This window comes from Schistosoma haematobium, chromosome 2, assembly GCF_000699445.3.
Source record: "Schistosoma haematobium chromosome 2, whole genome shotgun sequence".
In the NCBI taxonomy this organism is placed as follows: Eukaryota; Metazoa; Platyhelminthes; class Trematoda; order Strigeidida; family Schistosomatidae; genus Schistosoma; species Schistosoma haematobium.
This window is the reverse complement of record NC_067197.1, coordinates 8,587,717-8,602,584: the sequence shown is the minus strand read 5'-3', so window position 1 is coordinate 8,602,584 and position 14,868 is coordinate 8,587,717. Positions and strand designations below refer to the sequence as shown.

The following is a 14,868-nucleotide window of genomic DNA, read 5'->3' as shown; positions in this document are numbered from 1 at the left end:
GACAGAAAAAACACCTGTAGTTACCCAAGGACAACAAAATTTGAAGCTAGGTCCCAAGGAAAATTTGGACTTTACCCTATCCATAAACACTCGTAAAAGTCTTTCCTGATAAGTTTTGACTTCGCTTATGATAGTACATTCAGAAACTGGAGACACAACACAACAGAACGGACTGTAGACATACTACTCTATAAGAGTAGTCAAATGTTAGAATTCGCTGCTGGCTGAGTTAGTCCAAGCGACTTCACAGGGGTCTTTTGAGAGGAAACTTTAAATATTCTTAAGGCTCAGGACAGCATCTTACTGTGACTTAATAACTTTTATCTTATTCCTATTTTATCGTCAATATACTTAGATTTCTACCTGGAGGCATCGTTGATTCACTGCTACTAGGTACGGAAGCCAAAGCTTCTGTTATTCCGTTCAGAGCTATTTGAGCCATTCAGATGACCGTAAGATTGACCTCTCAAAGCTACTCGCCAATCCAAACATATTGTACACCTGTCAGTTAATTCAGCTTTCTCGAGTGTCCTTGAACCTTCCGCGTTTTTCGGTACACATCTCTGAGTAATACTTTCTTCGGATCTCTTACATAATGGAACGTCTTCTCCGTCTTGGTGCTGATGGACTAGCCGCCTTAGGGCAGTCAAATGCCCAGCCAACAGATGGTCCTGTACCAGATACTGCTGAACAGGTGTATATTAGTAGTCTTGCACTACTGAAAATGCTAAAACATGGAAGAGCTGGAGTCCCAATGGAGGTTATGGGATTAATGTTAGGCGAATTTGTTGATGACTATACTGTGACGGTTGTGGATGTGTTTGCCATGCCCCAGTCCGGCACAGGTGTGAGCGTTGAGGCAGTAGACCCTGTATTTCAGGCTAAAATGTTGGATATGCTTAGACAAACTGGACGGTATTTGAACTTTTAACATAGTTTTACTTTTTAAGTCCAGAAATGGTTGTCGGATGGTATCACTCACATCCTGGATTCGGTTGCTGGTTATCTGGTGTAGATATGAATACACAGCAAAGTTTTGAAGCGCTTTCGGATCGTGCGGTAGCTGTAGTTGTTGATCCAATACAGAGTGTGAAAGGCAAAGTACTGATTTTTCATAACTACAAATCATTCATAGGTTGTCATCGATTCCTTCCGTTTGATCAACCCAAACCTTGTTATTGCTAATCAAGAGCCTAGACAGACAACATCTAATGTTGGTCATCTTAGCAAGCCAACAATCCAAGCGCTTATCCACGGTCTTAACAGACATTATTACTCTTTACCTATTAATTACCGTAAGAATAAGTGGGAAATTAAGGTGAGCTTTATATATCTGACTATTCTCATCGAAATAAGATGTTGATGAATCTGAACAAGCGTACGTGGAGAGATGGACTAACCTTGGAAGATTATAATACTCACTGTACAGCTAATCACAAAACTCTTCAAACTATGCTTGATCTAGTCAAGTCATATCATAAAGTTAGTTTTTTGTGTGTTACGCATTTTTTTTAGTCTCTTGAAGATGAGGAAAAGATGACTCCAGAACAATTAGCCATCAAAAATGTTGGGAAAATGGTATGTTATTAACGGTATCACTTATCCTCCCACTTATTAGGATCCAAAGCGACATCTTGGAGAGCACGTAGATGAGTTAATGACATCCAACATCACTCAATCTTTAGGAGCAATGTTGCATTCAGTTGTTTTCACGTAAACAATTACCAAATAAATTCGTTTTACAAAACATTGAGTTCTATTCAAATGTTACTGTGAAGTTATGTTTACTGAAGTATTTTTACTGTCTTTAGGAAACATGAGTTCTGATGCATTAACCGAAGAAGAGCGTTCACTTATTGAAGCTAAACGAAGAAAAGCTCTTGAGTCCCGTAACCGAAATATAGCAGGCGGACCTGTTAGTTCAGTGCCTACAGTTCATAAACAGAATGTGGTTGCTAAGCAGCCTTTATGTTATCAAGGTGGTTATGGTAGTACGCAAGCTGGAAAGGTAGACGATTTTGTACATATGGCTAGAAGTTGGGTGAATTCTGGGTAAGTTATTTAGGTCTTATCACAACATCTTTCCATCTTGATAGGGTGCAAAAGTATCTCTAAGTTGAACGTTATTAAGTAGCGGTTTCTGTGTACTAATGTTCTAACTATACAGTCGTTCAGATCTTGTTAAAATGCAGTCACTCAATTCTAGGTATTGTAGGATTTTGCAGTGACTAACTTAGCCGTTGAGATTCTGATAGGATTTTCGCTTAAACGTCAGTTACCTAAATGCCAACCATCCCCTGATGTTCTTATGGTACTCAGACACATCTTTGGGATCTTGATAGCTACTTAAAAGTGGTCGGTATAGTTCTTCGTCCATTTTTAAGGGGAGATTAGGTTGTAAGTTTGTCCATATTCTCGGAGTGAACTAAGGTTAACATGTTTGTGTAGCATATATAGAAAGTAAAACTAAAGCACAAATAACATGTTTCATTGGATTCGGCTGTTTTTGTAAAATTTATTTTGGCTGATGGAATTGCCTAAGGGTTTTTTCCTATTGTGTATAAGGTCGTTTGAGTGATTTATAGTTGTCAAATTGGTTGCAAATCCCTCTCAAAAATTGGTTGCTTCGCAACCCAATGACCATATATATATATATTCACTAACTGGTCCAAATTACATGTATGTAGAAGGTTCAAATGCCACATAAATACTAAAACCATTGGATCCTATGAGTTTTAACCTGCAGTTAATCACATAGTTAAGATATCAAAACGCCTGGGAATCAACTCCATTGTTTGCCAGTTATTCGTGTGAAACTACAGTTCATTTTAGGAGGTGGATTATCACAAAGTATATATTTTAAAGACGGGGTTGAGAACCTGGGTAAATTGATAAATTATAAGCAGAGATGGATGATGTCTAGCAGTGGAGTCTAGGACGTGTAATCCGCGCCGGATGCACATTATGGCAATAAGAGATTGATCGATTCCAATCCTAAACGTCAATGGGGTGATTCAAACAACCAATACAAAAATGGATCAAATAAATAAATTTTTTGATATGAACGTCGACAACAACTTCAAGCAAATTCCTTGATATATATCCTGATTAATTGTTATTACTTGCTTAACAGGTACGTATTCATTTGCTTGGCTTTGAGCCATACTCGAATGCTTAAACCATTAAGCCACCTCTTGAGCTGTAAGGTTGCATCACTTCTGTCATTCAGATTAAATATTTGTCAGTTAACATAATTAGGCTATGAACGTATCAATTAAAAAATATATATATTGGTTAAGCATCAGTGAATTTCGAATTTCTTTGTACTTGCTAGTCAATAATTAAGTATTTTTACACAATCTAACACAGTAAACCAACAACTGTGAAGACAACTGAAAATTTAGTCAAGCAACAAACTCAAGTCAAACCGAATTTCCTACCTAAGTCCAGTTCAAATTCTTTTCCTTCGAGAACTCAGTCTACTCCTAATGATGCATTCAGACCGAAGACCAGCTTAGTTAATGTACTGTGTACACTATGCTCTCCCAATAGATTTGAAGTTCATGCCAGATATCATGTTGGATTAACACAGCTATTCAAGTCTATGGATTCTAAACAGTATGGTAAGTTGTTATCCTTTAGTTCATATTGTATTGTCCTGTCGTGCTAACAGCATAAACACAAGATGTGATGTAATGTTGTTGGTAACGTGTTGAGTCAAATGTGTTTTCATATTTATGGAAAATGGTTTCCGATTTGTATCTGATTGGAATGAATGTTATCAAGTGAGCGTAAAATGTCTGAGTTCTGATCGGAGCAAGCATAGTATTTTGTGAGTTAATTGTCATCTCATCAAATTTGTTTGAGGGCTATGATACTGACCGGGTGCCCAAACCGAAGCAGGTGGTTTTCTTAGGGGACCACACCCCGAGCCTTTGACCTAAAGGTCTGACCCACAAGGCAGTGGAGCATCGTGAGGAGATGCAGTCCCGTGGTGGCCGGTGAATAACAACTGGTTCATACGCCATTTTTTCCTCAGGATACTGGGGCCCATGTGCACCATTGGTTTAGAATCAGGGTTTCCCAACTCCCCTAGGTGGACTCGCCGTGTCAACCGTCCGTTTAAAGAGCTGGACATTCGCTGAGGCAGCACTAATCGATTGGATCCCCATTAACAGTCGGTTATGTGCTGTTAGATTAGAAAGTTCCATCAGAGTGAGAAGAAATCGGCGTGAGAAACGATGTCTTTTCGTCATCTCCGCCTATGCCCCGACAGATTGCAGCCCGGATGCAATCAAGGATGAGTTTTACCACCAGTTATCTGTTCTTCTCCAGAAAGTGCGTTCGACAGATATTGTAGTACTAGCCGGAGACTTGAATGCTCAGGTCGGGCGTCTAGGCACAGAAGAAAGTCGTTTAGGTGGCCGATGGGGTCTCGTTGGTCACAGGTCAGATAACGGGGACCGTCTACTGCAATTGTGCACAGGCCACAACCTGTTTCTGGCAAGCACTAACTTTCGGCACAGTCATCGCCGATGTGCCACCTGGCGTCCTCCCTCTGCATCCCAAGCCTGGACTCAGATTGATCACATCGCGATCAGCTACCGCTGGCATGGTTGTGTACAAGACTGCCACTCCTTTTGGAGTACCTATCTGGACTCTGACCATGCCTTGGTCTGCTCCAATCTTACCTTTTCAGTGGACAACGAAGTGACCGCCACCAACGGATTGATGTTAGCAAGCTGGTTGCAACTTCTGTTGCTAGTAAGTATCGAACCGAGCTCGTTTCTAGGCTAGCTGCCATTCCACCGAAAAGTATAGATGAGCATTGGTTGCAGTTGCATGACGCCAGTTGTGGGTTCGCGAAACGTCCTGCTTATAAGCACTGGGTTTCTTCAGGTTCCTTACAACTCATTGAAGCCCGTCGGTCTTCTCCGGGTGACCGTGAGTTTGACCACAAAGGAAGGATGTTACGTAAGGAAATTGGGCAAAGCTTGCGTAAGGACCGAGAAGCCTGGTGGTCGGGGCGTGCTAATGAGTTGGAAGCAGCAGCTGCATCTGGTAATTACCGGAAGCTCTTCCAACTCATCCGAGCCACTGGCAGCAAGAAGTCTGGTGTGAGTGAAACAATCTGCGAGGATGATGGGATGCCAATCACTAACATCCATCGACGTCTTGGACGATGGGCAGAATTTTTCGAAGGGCAGTTCAACTGGCCTGCTGCTCCGGCAACATCGGTCAAACTGTCCTGCCCTCCATGACCGGTGATGACTGATCCACTAAATGAGTCGGAAGTCCTCAAGGAACTCCAACTCTTGAAGCGTTACAAACCACCTGTCCCAGATGACTTACCTCTGGCTCTTTTCAAAGATTGTGGTGACTTTCTGACTAAGGAATTGACGACGTTGTTTACAAAGGTTTGGGAGCTAGAGAGTGTACCAACGTCATGGAATGAGTCGATAGTTGTCCCTATCTTTAAAAAGGGTTTACGTCGTTCCTGTAACAACTATCGGGGGATAAGTCTACTTCCGATTGCGTCCAAGCTATTGGCTTCCGTCATTCTTCGTAGGTTGTTCAAAACCCGAGAAAGATTGACTCGCGAGGAGCGGGCTGGTTTTCGTTCTGGTCGAGGATGTATTGATCATATCTTCACCCTCCGCCAAATGTTAGAACACCGCCATACTTATCAAAGGCCAACAATCGTAGTGTTTCTTGACATCAGGGCTCCCTTCGATTCGTTGGACAAAACTGTTTTCTGAGACTGTTTATTGAAGGGGTGATTGGGTTTATTAATAGCTCGAATTCCCTATAATACAAATGCCCCAGACAGAATGAGGTCATACAACCACCTCTCTCCATTGTTCCATTCAAGCAGTAGGGTTAGACAGGGTTGCCCAATCTCACCATTCTTCTTCAACTTTGCAATCGATGGCGTCCTGGAAACAGCTCTGATGGATGTAAGTAGTGGCGGTGTGGATCTGTTGCCTGGAGAAAGACTTTTCGACCTTGATTATGGGGATGATATTGTCTTACTGTGCGATAATGCCCAAGGCATGCAATCTGCACTTAATCAGTTGGCAATCAGTGTCCGTAGGTATGGTATGTGCTTTGCACCTTCGAAGTCCAAAGTACTTCTACAAGACTGGCAGGATTCCAATCCTGTACTCACCCTGGATGGTGAGCAGATAGACGTAGTCGAGAAGTTCGTGTATCTGGGTAGCTGCATAAGTGCTGGTGGGGGTGTGAGTGATGAGATCAATACACGAATAGTGAAAGCCAGAGCGGCTTATGCCAATCTGGGCCACCTTTGGCGCCTTCGTGATGTTAGTCTGGATGTAAAAGGTTGGATCTACAACGCGTCGATGAGAGCAGTTTTGCTCTATGCTTGTGAAACCTGGCCTCTCCGAGTTGCGGACGTTAGACGACTCTCTCTGTTCGATCATCGCTGTCTCCGAAGGATTGCTGACATCCAGTGGCAACACCATGTCAGTAAAGCAGAGGTTCGGCATCGTGTGTTCGGGCACAGAGATGATAATGCAATCGATGTCACCATCTTGAAACACCGACTTCGGTGGCTTGGACATGTTCTACGAATGTCGTCCCAGAGAATTCCAGGTCGTGCATTATTTGCCGACTCTGGGACTGGTTGGAAGAAGCGGAGAGGTGGTCAGTGCATGACATGGTGTCGTGGTATGAAAGAAAGCTGCAAAGGACTGGCTTCTGTCGGTCCTTCACGACTCCCTGGTTGGGGTCCGAAAGATGGTGCTACACAGTGGCTAGAGACGTTATCAGATATGGCTCAGAATGGAAGCCAGTGGTGATCCTGCTGTAACCTTCTTTTACTTGCTTCATAAAAAGTGGTTGTCTTCCTTAACTGAAAGATTTCTTCTGATTGTACCTTTCCGTTCCCTCATTATTACTATTATTATTACTACACTACCTTACACCAACCTCTTCGTTATTGTTCTCTTTTTTTTTACGCTCCTCACCTTTTTTTTCTTTTCGAATTCTCATTGTTTTGTGTGGCGCTGTCTTGTACCAATATTTATGTGTTCAAATAAATAAATAATATAATAAATGTTTACAAGCCTTACGAAGCTATCAAAACCAGTAGCCTACGTATCAGAGAGGATTTTATGCTCTAATGACATTCTATAATAATGTAATGTGTTAAACGTGGGTAGTAGACTTGGTTGATGTTAAGCTTTTCTAACTACCTACCTCAACTTAATGAAATAGTTTTAACGTGGAAGTAGCATTTGGATAGTTAGACCGATCAATAAAGGATTTATATCACTTGCTGACTAAATTTGTCAGGATAATCATAATCGGTGAGTTCATAAGCGTATTCATTTGAAATAGATTTTAGCCTACACAATAATCGCAAACAGTGATGGGTAGTGAAAGCAAGAGAGATGGAAAAGGCGGCTGCAATGGGTAACAGCAGACAACTGTTCAAACTTCTTAAGGAAACCGGTATTAGGAACCCAACTGTTAGCGAAACTATCTCAGAGAAAGATGGACATATTATTCATTCTCAATCCAGGAGATTGGATCGATGGGCAGAATACTTTAGGGATCAGTTCAACTGGCCTTCAGCCACACCTCAGTTTCCCACGATATCCAGTCGACTTGAATGGCAAGTTAATATAAGTCCTCCGACTCTTTACGAAGTTGAAAAAGGTACAAGAAATCTGAAGTGTAGGACAACAGCAGGCCCTGATGGGTTTACTCCTGACATTTTTAAGGATGGTGGTCCAGTATTGGCAGTGAGATCGACCGAGGTCCTAGGTAGAATGCGGGAACTGGACGTAATCCCATCTGACTGGTCTCAATCACTGATTGTGCCAGTCTATAAGAAAGGACAAAAGTCCTCTTGTGACAATCACAGAGATATCAGTTTGACTAATATAATGTCTAAAATATTAGCTTCAATAATACTTCGACGTCTAATCAAAGCTCGTGAAGAACAGACTAGAGAAAACCAGGCTGGTTTTCGACCTGGATGTGGTTGTATGGACCAGATATTCACACTACGTCAGGTCCTGGAACATAGACACACACTCAGACGCCCCACAATCGTAGTATTTCTCGACCTAAAGGCGGCATTTGACTCTGTTGATCGTGAGGTTCTATGGCAGTGTTTGTCACTGAAAGGAGTACCAAAGAAGTACATTAACCTTATAAAGGATCTCTACTCGAACACAACTGGTCGAATGGGAGCTTATGGCGAACTGTCATCAGAATTGATTACCTCAAATGGTGTTCGTCAGGGCTGTCCACTCTCTCCATTCTTGTTCAACTTTGTTGTTGACGTACTTTTAGAGATAACACTTTCCTCGTCTGACTTTCCAGGGGTTGAACTTCTACCTGGAGGTTCACTTGTTGACTTAGAATATGCTGATGACATAGTTGTATTTGGTGAAGACGCTGACCATATTCAGAGTCTTCTGACCAGTATCAGCAACAGTGCAAGCATGGTCGGGATGCGAATCTCCCTCTCGAAATGCAAAATGTTACTTCAGGATTGGGTTGCATTGACACCCGAACTAATGATAGGGAGTGAAGTAATTGAGCGTGTCGATCGCTTCACTTATCTTAAAAGTCTCATCAGCCCTTGTGGTCTGGTGTGTGACGAAATCTCATCACGGATACAGAAGGCTCGACTGGCTTTTACCAACTTGCGTCATTCAAGGTGTAGGCGAGATATCCGTCTATCAAACAAAGGACGTTTTTACTGCGCAGCAGTTCGTTCTGTCCTACTTTATGGCAGTGAAACATGGCCGATAAGAGTAGAGGATATTCATAGTTTACTAGTATTCGATCATAGGTGTCTTCGAAACATTGCTCATATATCCTGGGACCATCGAGTAAGTAACACAGTTGTCAGGAAACGGGTACTAGGACACGTGTTACGTATACCCAACCACCGACTGCCTTGACGTGCGCTGTTCAACGGTGTAGGAGTAGGTTGGAAGAAATCTAGGGTCGGCCAGACCAAAACATGGCACAAATCCATGAAGTGACTGAGAAGTGGACTGAGCCATGTTGGTAGGTGTAGACTACCTGGTTGTGATCCGCGGGACGATAGCAACCGATGGTTAGAGACCTTGAATGGCATGGCTCAAAATCGTTTGCAATGGCGCAGGTGCATCTACTCTTTATGTTCTCTCAAATTATAATCTTCTGAAATCTTCATTTCCCTTTTTCCTCTTTCCAAATTTATTTCACTGGATTATACTCCTTGAATAACATCTTCAAACCCTAATGTTTCCAATTACTGCTTATACTCTTACTACCTCTACCACTACGGGATTGGAATCGATAACTGTATCTCAGTGCTAATGTGGTATTGCAACTCGAACTGATGTACATACGTACGAAGTTCTACGTTGTTACTGACTGACTGAGATTTTAGCAGTGTAAGTAGACTCTGTTACGCTGGGAGTATTTAGTCCATATATATTAGTTACGATAAGTTAGCATCGTCAAATTGGTTTTTCTATGTCAATGACGATGTGGTACTGACGAAACAAATGTTGAAAGACTTCCAAAGTAGGTAAATTTGTTGACTCACTCGGCTATTTTATCCCATATAATTAAATTAGACGACAATGTAACCTGGTCCTGAAGGTATATTTATCCCGTAATATTTTGAAATGTCGCCGTTTCAATACCTACAGTACTGTTATAGGGGACTAAGACCCTCTCATCAGCCAAGAAAGTTAACTTAATTATACGGTGAAACAGTAATAATTACTGTAAGTGAACATGTGTCTTGTTATTGGGAAATAGATTGGGTTAAGGCATGTTCCGTGCAGGACTGTGTTGGGGCACGCTAATTGGCTGTTTCTTAACCAATCAGTGTTAGCGGATACTTGGAGAAGACTAGAATCTTTTTATGTAAAAATTATAAATTTACTAACGTTTTTCTTATTGTGATTCCTACCTCTATTCGACCTTGTTATTCAGCCATATTCTGATATGAGTACTTGTCAAGTGATGTATTGTCCAAGAATACTAGGTGATGAGAGTAGTCGGGTCGTAATAAGAGAAATTATCACATGTCTTAGGTTCTTTCTAAAATCTTCTGACATTAAATTGATCAAATTGCACATGTAGGTTCACCTACAATGTATAAAGTTCTTACTTTCTTGATGTTTGTGGTTACGTCTTTATTGTTTAGTAAGCTATTAAATAGATAGCTCTTCTACATCTAGTCTTGAAATATTTGTTCCAGAAGATATTTCGAGATTTAGAAGAAGATAAAGAATAAATACACGTTCTCTAATGAAATCTGACTTAAACTAAGTCATGATTAAAAACTATTTCTGGAACCACTTTTAGGAAGTCTACGTCTTCCGTTATAACTCCAGTTGACGACTGATTCTGTGATTAATATAATGAATCTAGGGTTTCATAGAATGTATTATATACTATAGAAACTCCTGGATTTTCATGAAGCTTATTCTTGTAGCCATAAATTGAAGATCATTTCATACAAATCCCACTATCCAACAATCAGCAAGCTCACGTAATCCAGCATCACAAACGAATCAATATCTCTGACTGTAATGTTTAACAAAATAGGTTCATATCTCTGACGAATTATAGTTTTCGTGATTCAATGTATTGAATCCATTTAATGACTGCCAAAAGTGGCAAATGTGCGTTTCTAGGTATGTGCTTGGAAATTTCATCTAAACATTTAATATCAACTGAAATATTCCCTTATTAATACCTCGAACTAGAATATTGTCTCGATTATCGCCTGAATACCATTTCATATTAAATTTACACATTGATCAAACTTAATTCTGAAAAACAAAGTGCTATCTTATCATAATTTTTCTGTCAACTTATTTTTTTTGCATGTATAGATTCTCAGACAAGGAGATGGTCATTTGACTTATCAGAATATAATGAATTCGGTAAAAATGTGAAATTTTCTTTATAGATGTATCTTTTATACAGTGAAAAAGGTCAATGATATTGATGAATTACACTTGGAAGAACTTCCATATGCTGTTCTTAAAGTAGGTTTTTATAAATATTATATATCGTTCAATGTTAGTAGTTTTTATAAGTGCAAAGTTAACCAGTAAGATGATTTTATTTTGTGTATCTCTGGCTCAGTGGTTACAGAGTTGGACTTTCAACTAGTAGGTCGCAGACTCAAACCCCGATGGGTCAACTTCGTTTTGGGTAACCAGGTAATATCACTGCCCTACATGCCTCGAAACCAAGCATTCAAATATGTATCTGGTACATAAATTATTAAAGTACACTCCAGTTTGGTTAGTGAACAATAATAGAATCTAGAATTCCTGTTTTATCTCATTATCTATGTTCACACTGAAACCCAAATCTGATATCTATGGTTTCAAGCATTAAAGCGTTAATCATTGGTTATAGAATCATCGTTTCCATCAACTTGTTCAATGGACATGATAATTGCCAATAATTTTAGAAATCTTCATTTTCCGTTTGTTGATACTCAGGACTGAACGTGAAGAGTCTCTTTTAGCTTATTAGCTCACTGAATAGATATTGTTATATCCTAGTGAAGATTAAATTACGGGTAACTTCTGAGGACTATTAGTGGACTAATATTATTTATATATTCTTATTGTACAACTATTCGGTAATTATATATATATATATATATATATATATATATATATATATATATATATATATATATATATATATATTCCTCTTATTATAAGCATTTTGACTTATAGATTATCATTATACGATTTGCTATTCTTTAATTATACTCAGTTTATTAATCACAGTCTCCCACGATCACAGCCACTTTTTGGCTTGATCCTATACAAATGTTATTACCTATTTCATAGTGTGATGTGATCTGTTTGGCTGGTATATAAACCAATGATATTTGATATAAACGATCCGCATAGTAGAAGCTGTCATTGGCGTTCTGGAGTAAACAACTGGACGAGCTAGGCGAACAAAGGACTAATAAGGACGCTAGGCTGCTCATATTGATCGAACGCCGTTGGTTTAGCACAGTACTAAGATTGAATAAGTCGTATTTCGATTGGCGAATAAATCACGTGATAATTAGCCGAGCTTAAAGTCACAACAGATATCTCAATATTATCAGCTTCCAGAAGTTAATTATGTACTCTGTCACGATTAGCTTTTGTTTAAGACTCATTGTGAGCATTAACACTGAAATACTAACACATCAGTCCTGAAGAGGACGAAACCGCTACTATCCAAAATATAATCAACTTGTAAATGCAGACGTTATCGTTGATAGAAGCCCAGTTAAGATTGATCATTTAAATTCTAACTATCAGTAATGAAAAAAAAATACAGACCCTATGCAGTCAATGATTATATGCTTCATTTAACTTTAAAGTTGGCATTTAATATTTTCAACTATTATCTCAGGAATTTATTGTTGTATTTGCTTTTTGCATAATTCCTTTCTTATATAGATATTTCGTAGACGAATTTCAATGAATTTTGGAGCAGATGACTTGAAAGATAATGAGAACAATGATGAAATCGATCATTGTACACTGAAGGATAGAATACCAGATGATCTATTGTCAACATTATTTCCATTTCAGAAAGATGGTGTATGGTAATGACCACTACCTTTATCGTTATGGATTAATTTTTTAATCTAGTGTATTCTAATTGTTAAATGTTATTTGCTTATGACATAAACTACAAATAATTTAATAAATCTGTGCAACACTGATATGATAAACTGTAGCTAATAAATATAAGTGATAGGATTTCGGTACTTGAGGTCCGTAAAACCGAATGCATTCAGCGGTTACAGAACTCATTCTTAAAATGGTCATTGTCTGAACATAGCTCTCGGTATTTTCGTCGTTTTCTTCGATCTTTTTTCATGAAATTTGTGGTCGTTTGAAAATAATTTTGATGTTAAGTCGTTCAACAGCAAGGGGAAAGTCATAGACTTATGTCTCTTCGCTGTTGGTACTCATTTGTAAGGTGTATCTGCAATTTTGAGTGAACTGTTGTTGGCCTTGTGGTTCAAATCCCTTACTCGTTGTGTTGGTTACGGACATTTTATTGGATTTTTTCTTGTTTATTACTGTTTGACTATTTCACTTCATTCTACTTGACAGAAATAATAATAATAATAACAGTGGGTTACAACATACAAAAGGAGGCAGAAAAGAAATATGCAGTAATAAAAACATAAGTTTTTGTGGGATTCACACAAGAACCTTTTAGTATCTTCATGATCCATCCGTCGGCAGTGATTAGTTGCAAATAAACTAACCAGCGCATTTTAATTCGGTCTTGGACTGAACATGGAATTATTAAGGTTCTGTATTCAGTATATTTCTGTCCAACTATCCCGGCCGCATTCGACGTCAATCAAAACCGATGCGTGTGTACTCTAGTTGATGATTTTGTAAAAACCAATATCAAAATTGTATATATGGCTTTTCAAATGGGAACTAACTAACGAGAAACTTACAGTACAGAATTGTGTACCAATTTTCTTCAAACACAGCATCACGGTCATGGCCTCTGCCTTGCAGATTGACCGGGGTTGCCTGTTATGATAACCCAGTCTAAGTTGGCTGGAACATTCCTTTGGGTTCTACCGTACCATGCAGTTGGTTGGTGGGCGGTAAGCTTAAAAGCAGCAAAATTATAATCCATGGTGAAGTATTACTATCAGTTGTTCGGGGGTGTGGCGTCTCTATGGTGTTTCAAAGAACAAGCATCTACAGTGGTGCTGCCTTCTTACTGAGGTATTAGGGAACTGGAACAGGTCGGCCCTAAAAATAATACACTTCATCTTGGTCTGAAGATTTCTATCTATGGTGTAAAGGCTTAAAAAGTACAGATCTGATACACTTAAAACTACTCACAAGAAAGGCCATGGATGATTAGATCTGAGCCGGTTAACCCTTCGGCTCTATGATCTTACTCCTAGGTGATCAGGATCACCCTTAACCTCAAGAAGCATCCTTTCACTATGTGAGCACTCATATACCTCTAATAACATTCGACTAGTTAAATTTAATGTGCAATCACCTAGACTAGTGGTCGTATTACAACTCAATTAACAGTTGAAGTTAGACACTATAAAATTGATTATTATTGAGTGATCAATCCTTGTAGAAATATTCAATTGAGATGACCCCACCATAATTGTTGAAGATATCTAACTGAATTCTTTCCATTACTGCATAGATTTCACTTATCCTAAAATATAAGAACTATGCTCAATTTATCATCTCTCCCTCTTTCGCAGTAATAGTTCGCTCTCTTTATAGGTTTATCTGAAATTTTTTTTATCAGTGAACTGCAATTTTATTCATTCAAGTTTAGCTTTGAAGCGATCCGGTCGTGTTTTACTGGCAGATGATATGGGTTTAGGCAAAACCATTCAATCGTTAGCTATTGCATCAGCTTATTATTCTGAATGGCCATTATTAATTATTACACCGTCATCTGTTAGATTTTCATGGAGAGATCAAATTATTCGTTGGCTTGGCAAACCACTTAATTTAAATTTAACACATATAACAGTTGTTAATTCAGGTAAAGATATTATGGATGATTGGGATTCGTTTAATTCATCACCAATCACTATAATTAGTTATGATTTAATGAGTCGTTATGGCAAAGAATTATTGAAACGACGGTATGGTGTTGTTATTGCGGTGAGTATTGATCTGTTATTTTTATGTATATAAGCAATCTGACTAATTTATCCCAACTGAAGTATATGTTAAGCGACATGGTTTGAGTAGTAAGGTGTGTTTCTGCGATTTATATGGTCTAAAATATTATTACTTATGCGTTTCTAATATTTCATTATACAATTTCCTTGTTACG

General features: G+C 39.0%; 1 protein-coding gene across 2 annotated transcripts in view; it reads left to right on the top strand.

The window, feature by feature from the left end:
- The first annotated feature begins 297 nt into the window (after nucleotides 1–297).
- PSMD14 (26S proteasome non-ATPase regulatory subunit 14) overlaps nucleotides 298–14,868 on the top strand; it is a 38,336-nt gene continuing 23,765 nt past the window's right edge. The window contains exons 1-13 of one of the 2 annotated variants that reach the window (XM_051214259.1): nucleotides 298–393; nucleotides 428–915; nucleotides 951–1,101; nucleotides 1,136–1,318; nucleotides 1,357–1,482; nucleotides 1,516–1,578; nucleotides 1,619–1,766; nucleotides 1,812–2,052; nucleotides 3,370–3,623; nucleotides 10,881–10,931; nucleotides 10,975–11,036; nucleotides 12,471–12,619; nucleotides 14,354–14,693. In XM_051214259.1, coding sequence (XP_051067412.1) covers nucleotides 1,817–2,052; nucleotides 3,370–3,623; nucleotides 10,881–10,931; nucleotides 10,975–11,036; nucleotides 12,471–12,619; nucleotides 14,354–14,693 — 1,092 coding nt within the window. In that variant the 5' untranslated portion in view covers nucleotides 298–393; nucleotides 428–915; nucleotides 951–1,101; ... (3 more) ...; nucleotides 1,619–1,766; nucleotides 1,812–1,816. Of the gene's footprint in view, nucleotides 394–427; nucleotides 916–950; nucleotides 1,102–1,135; nucleotides 1,319–1,356; nucleotides 1,579–1,618; nucleotides 1,767–1,811; nucleotides 2,053–3,369; nucleotides 3,624–10,880; nucleotides 10,932–10,974; nucleotides 11,037–12,470; nucleotides 12,620–14,353; nucleotides 14,694–14,868 lie in introns of those variants that run through there. The other variant, XM_051214261.1, reaches the window with a different exon arrangement.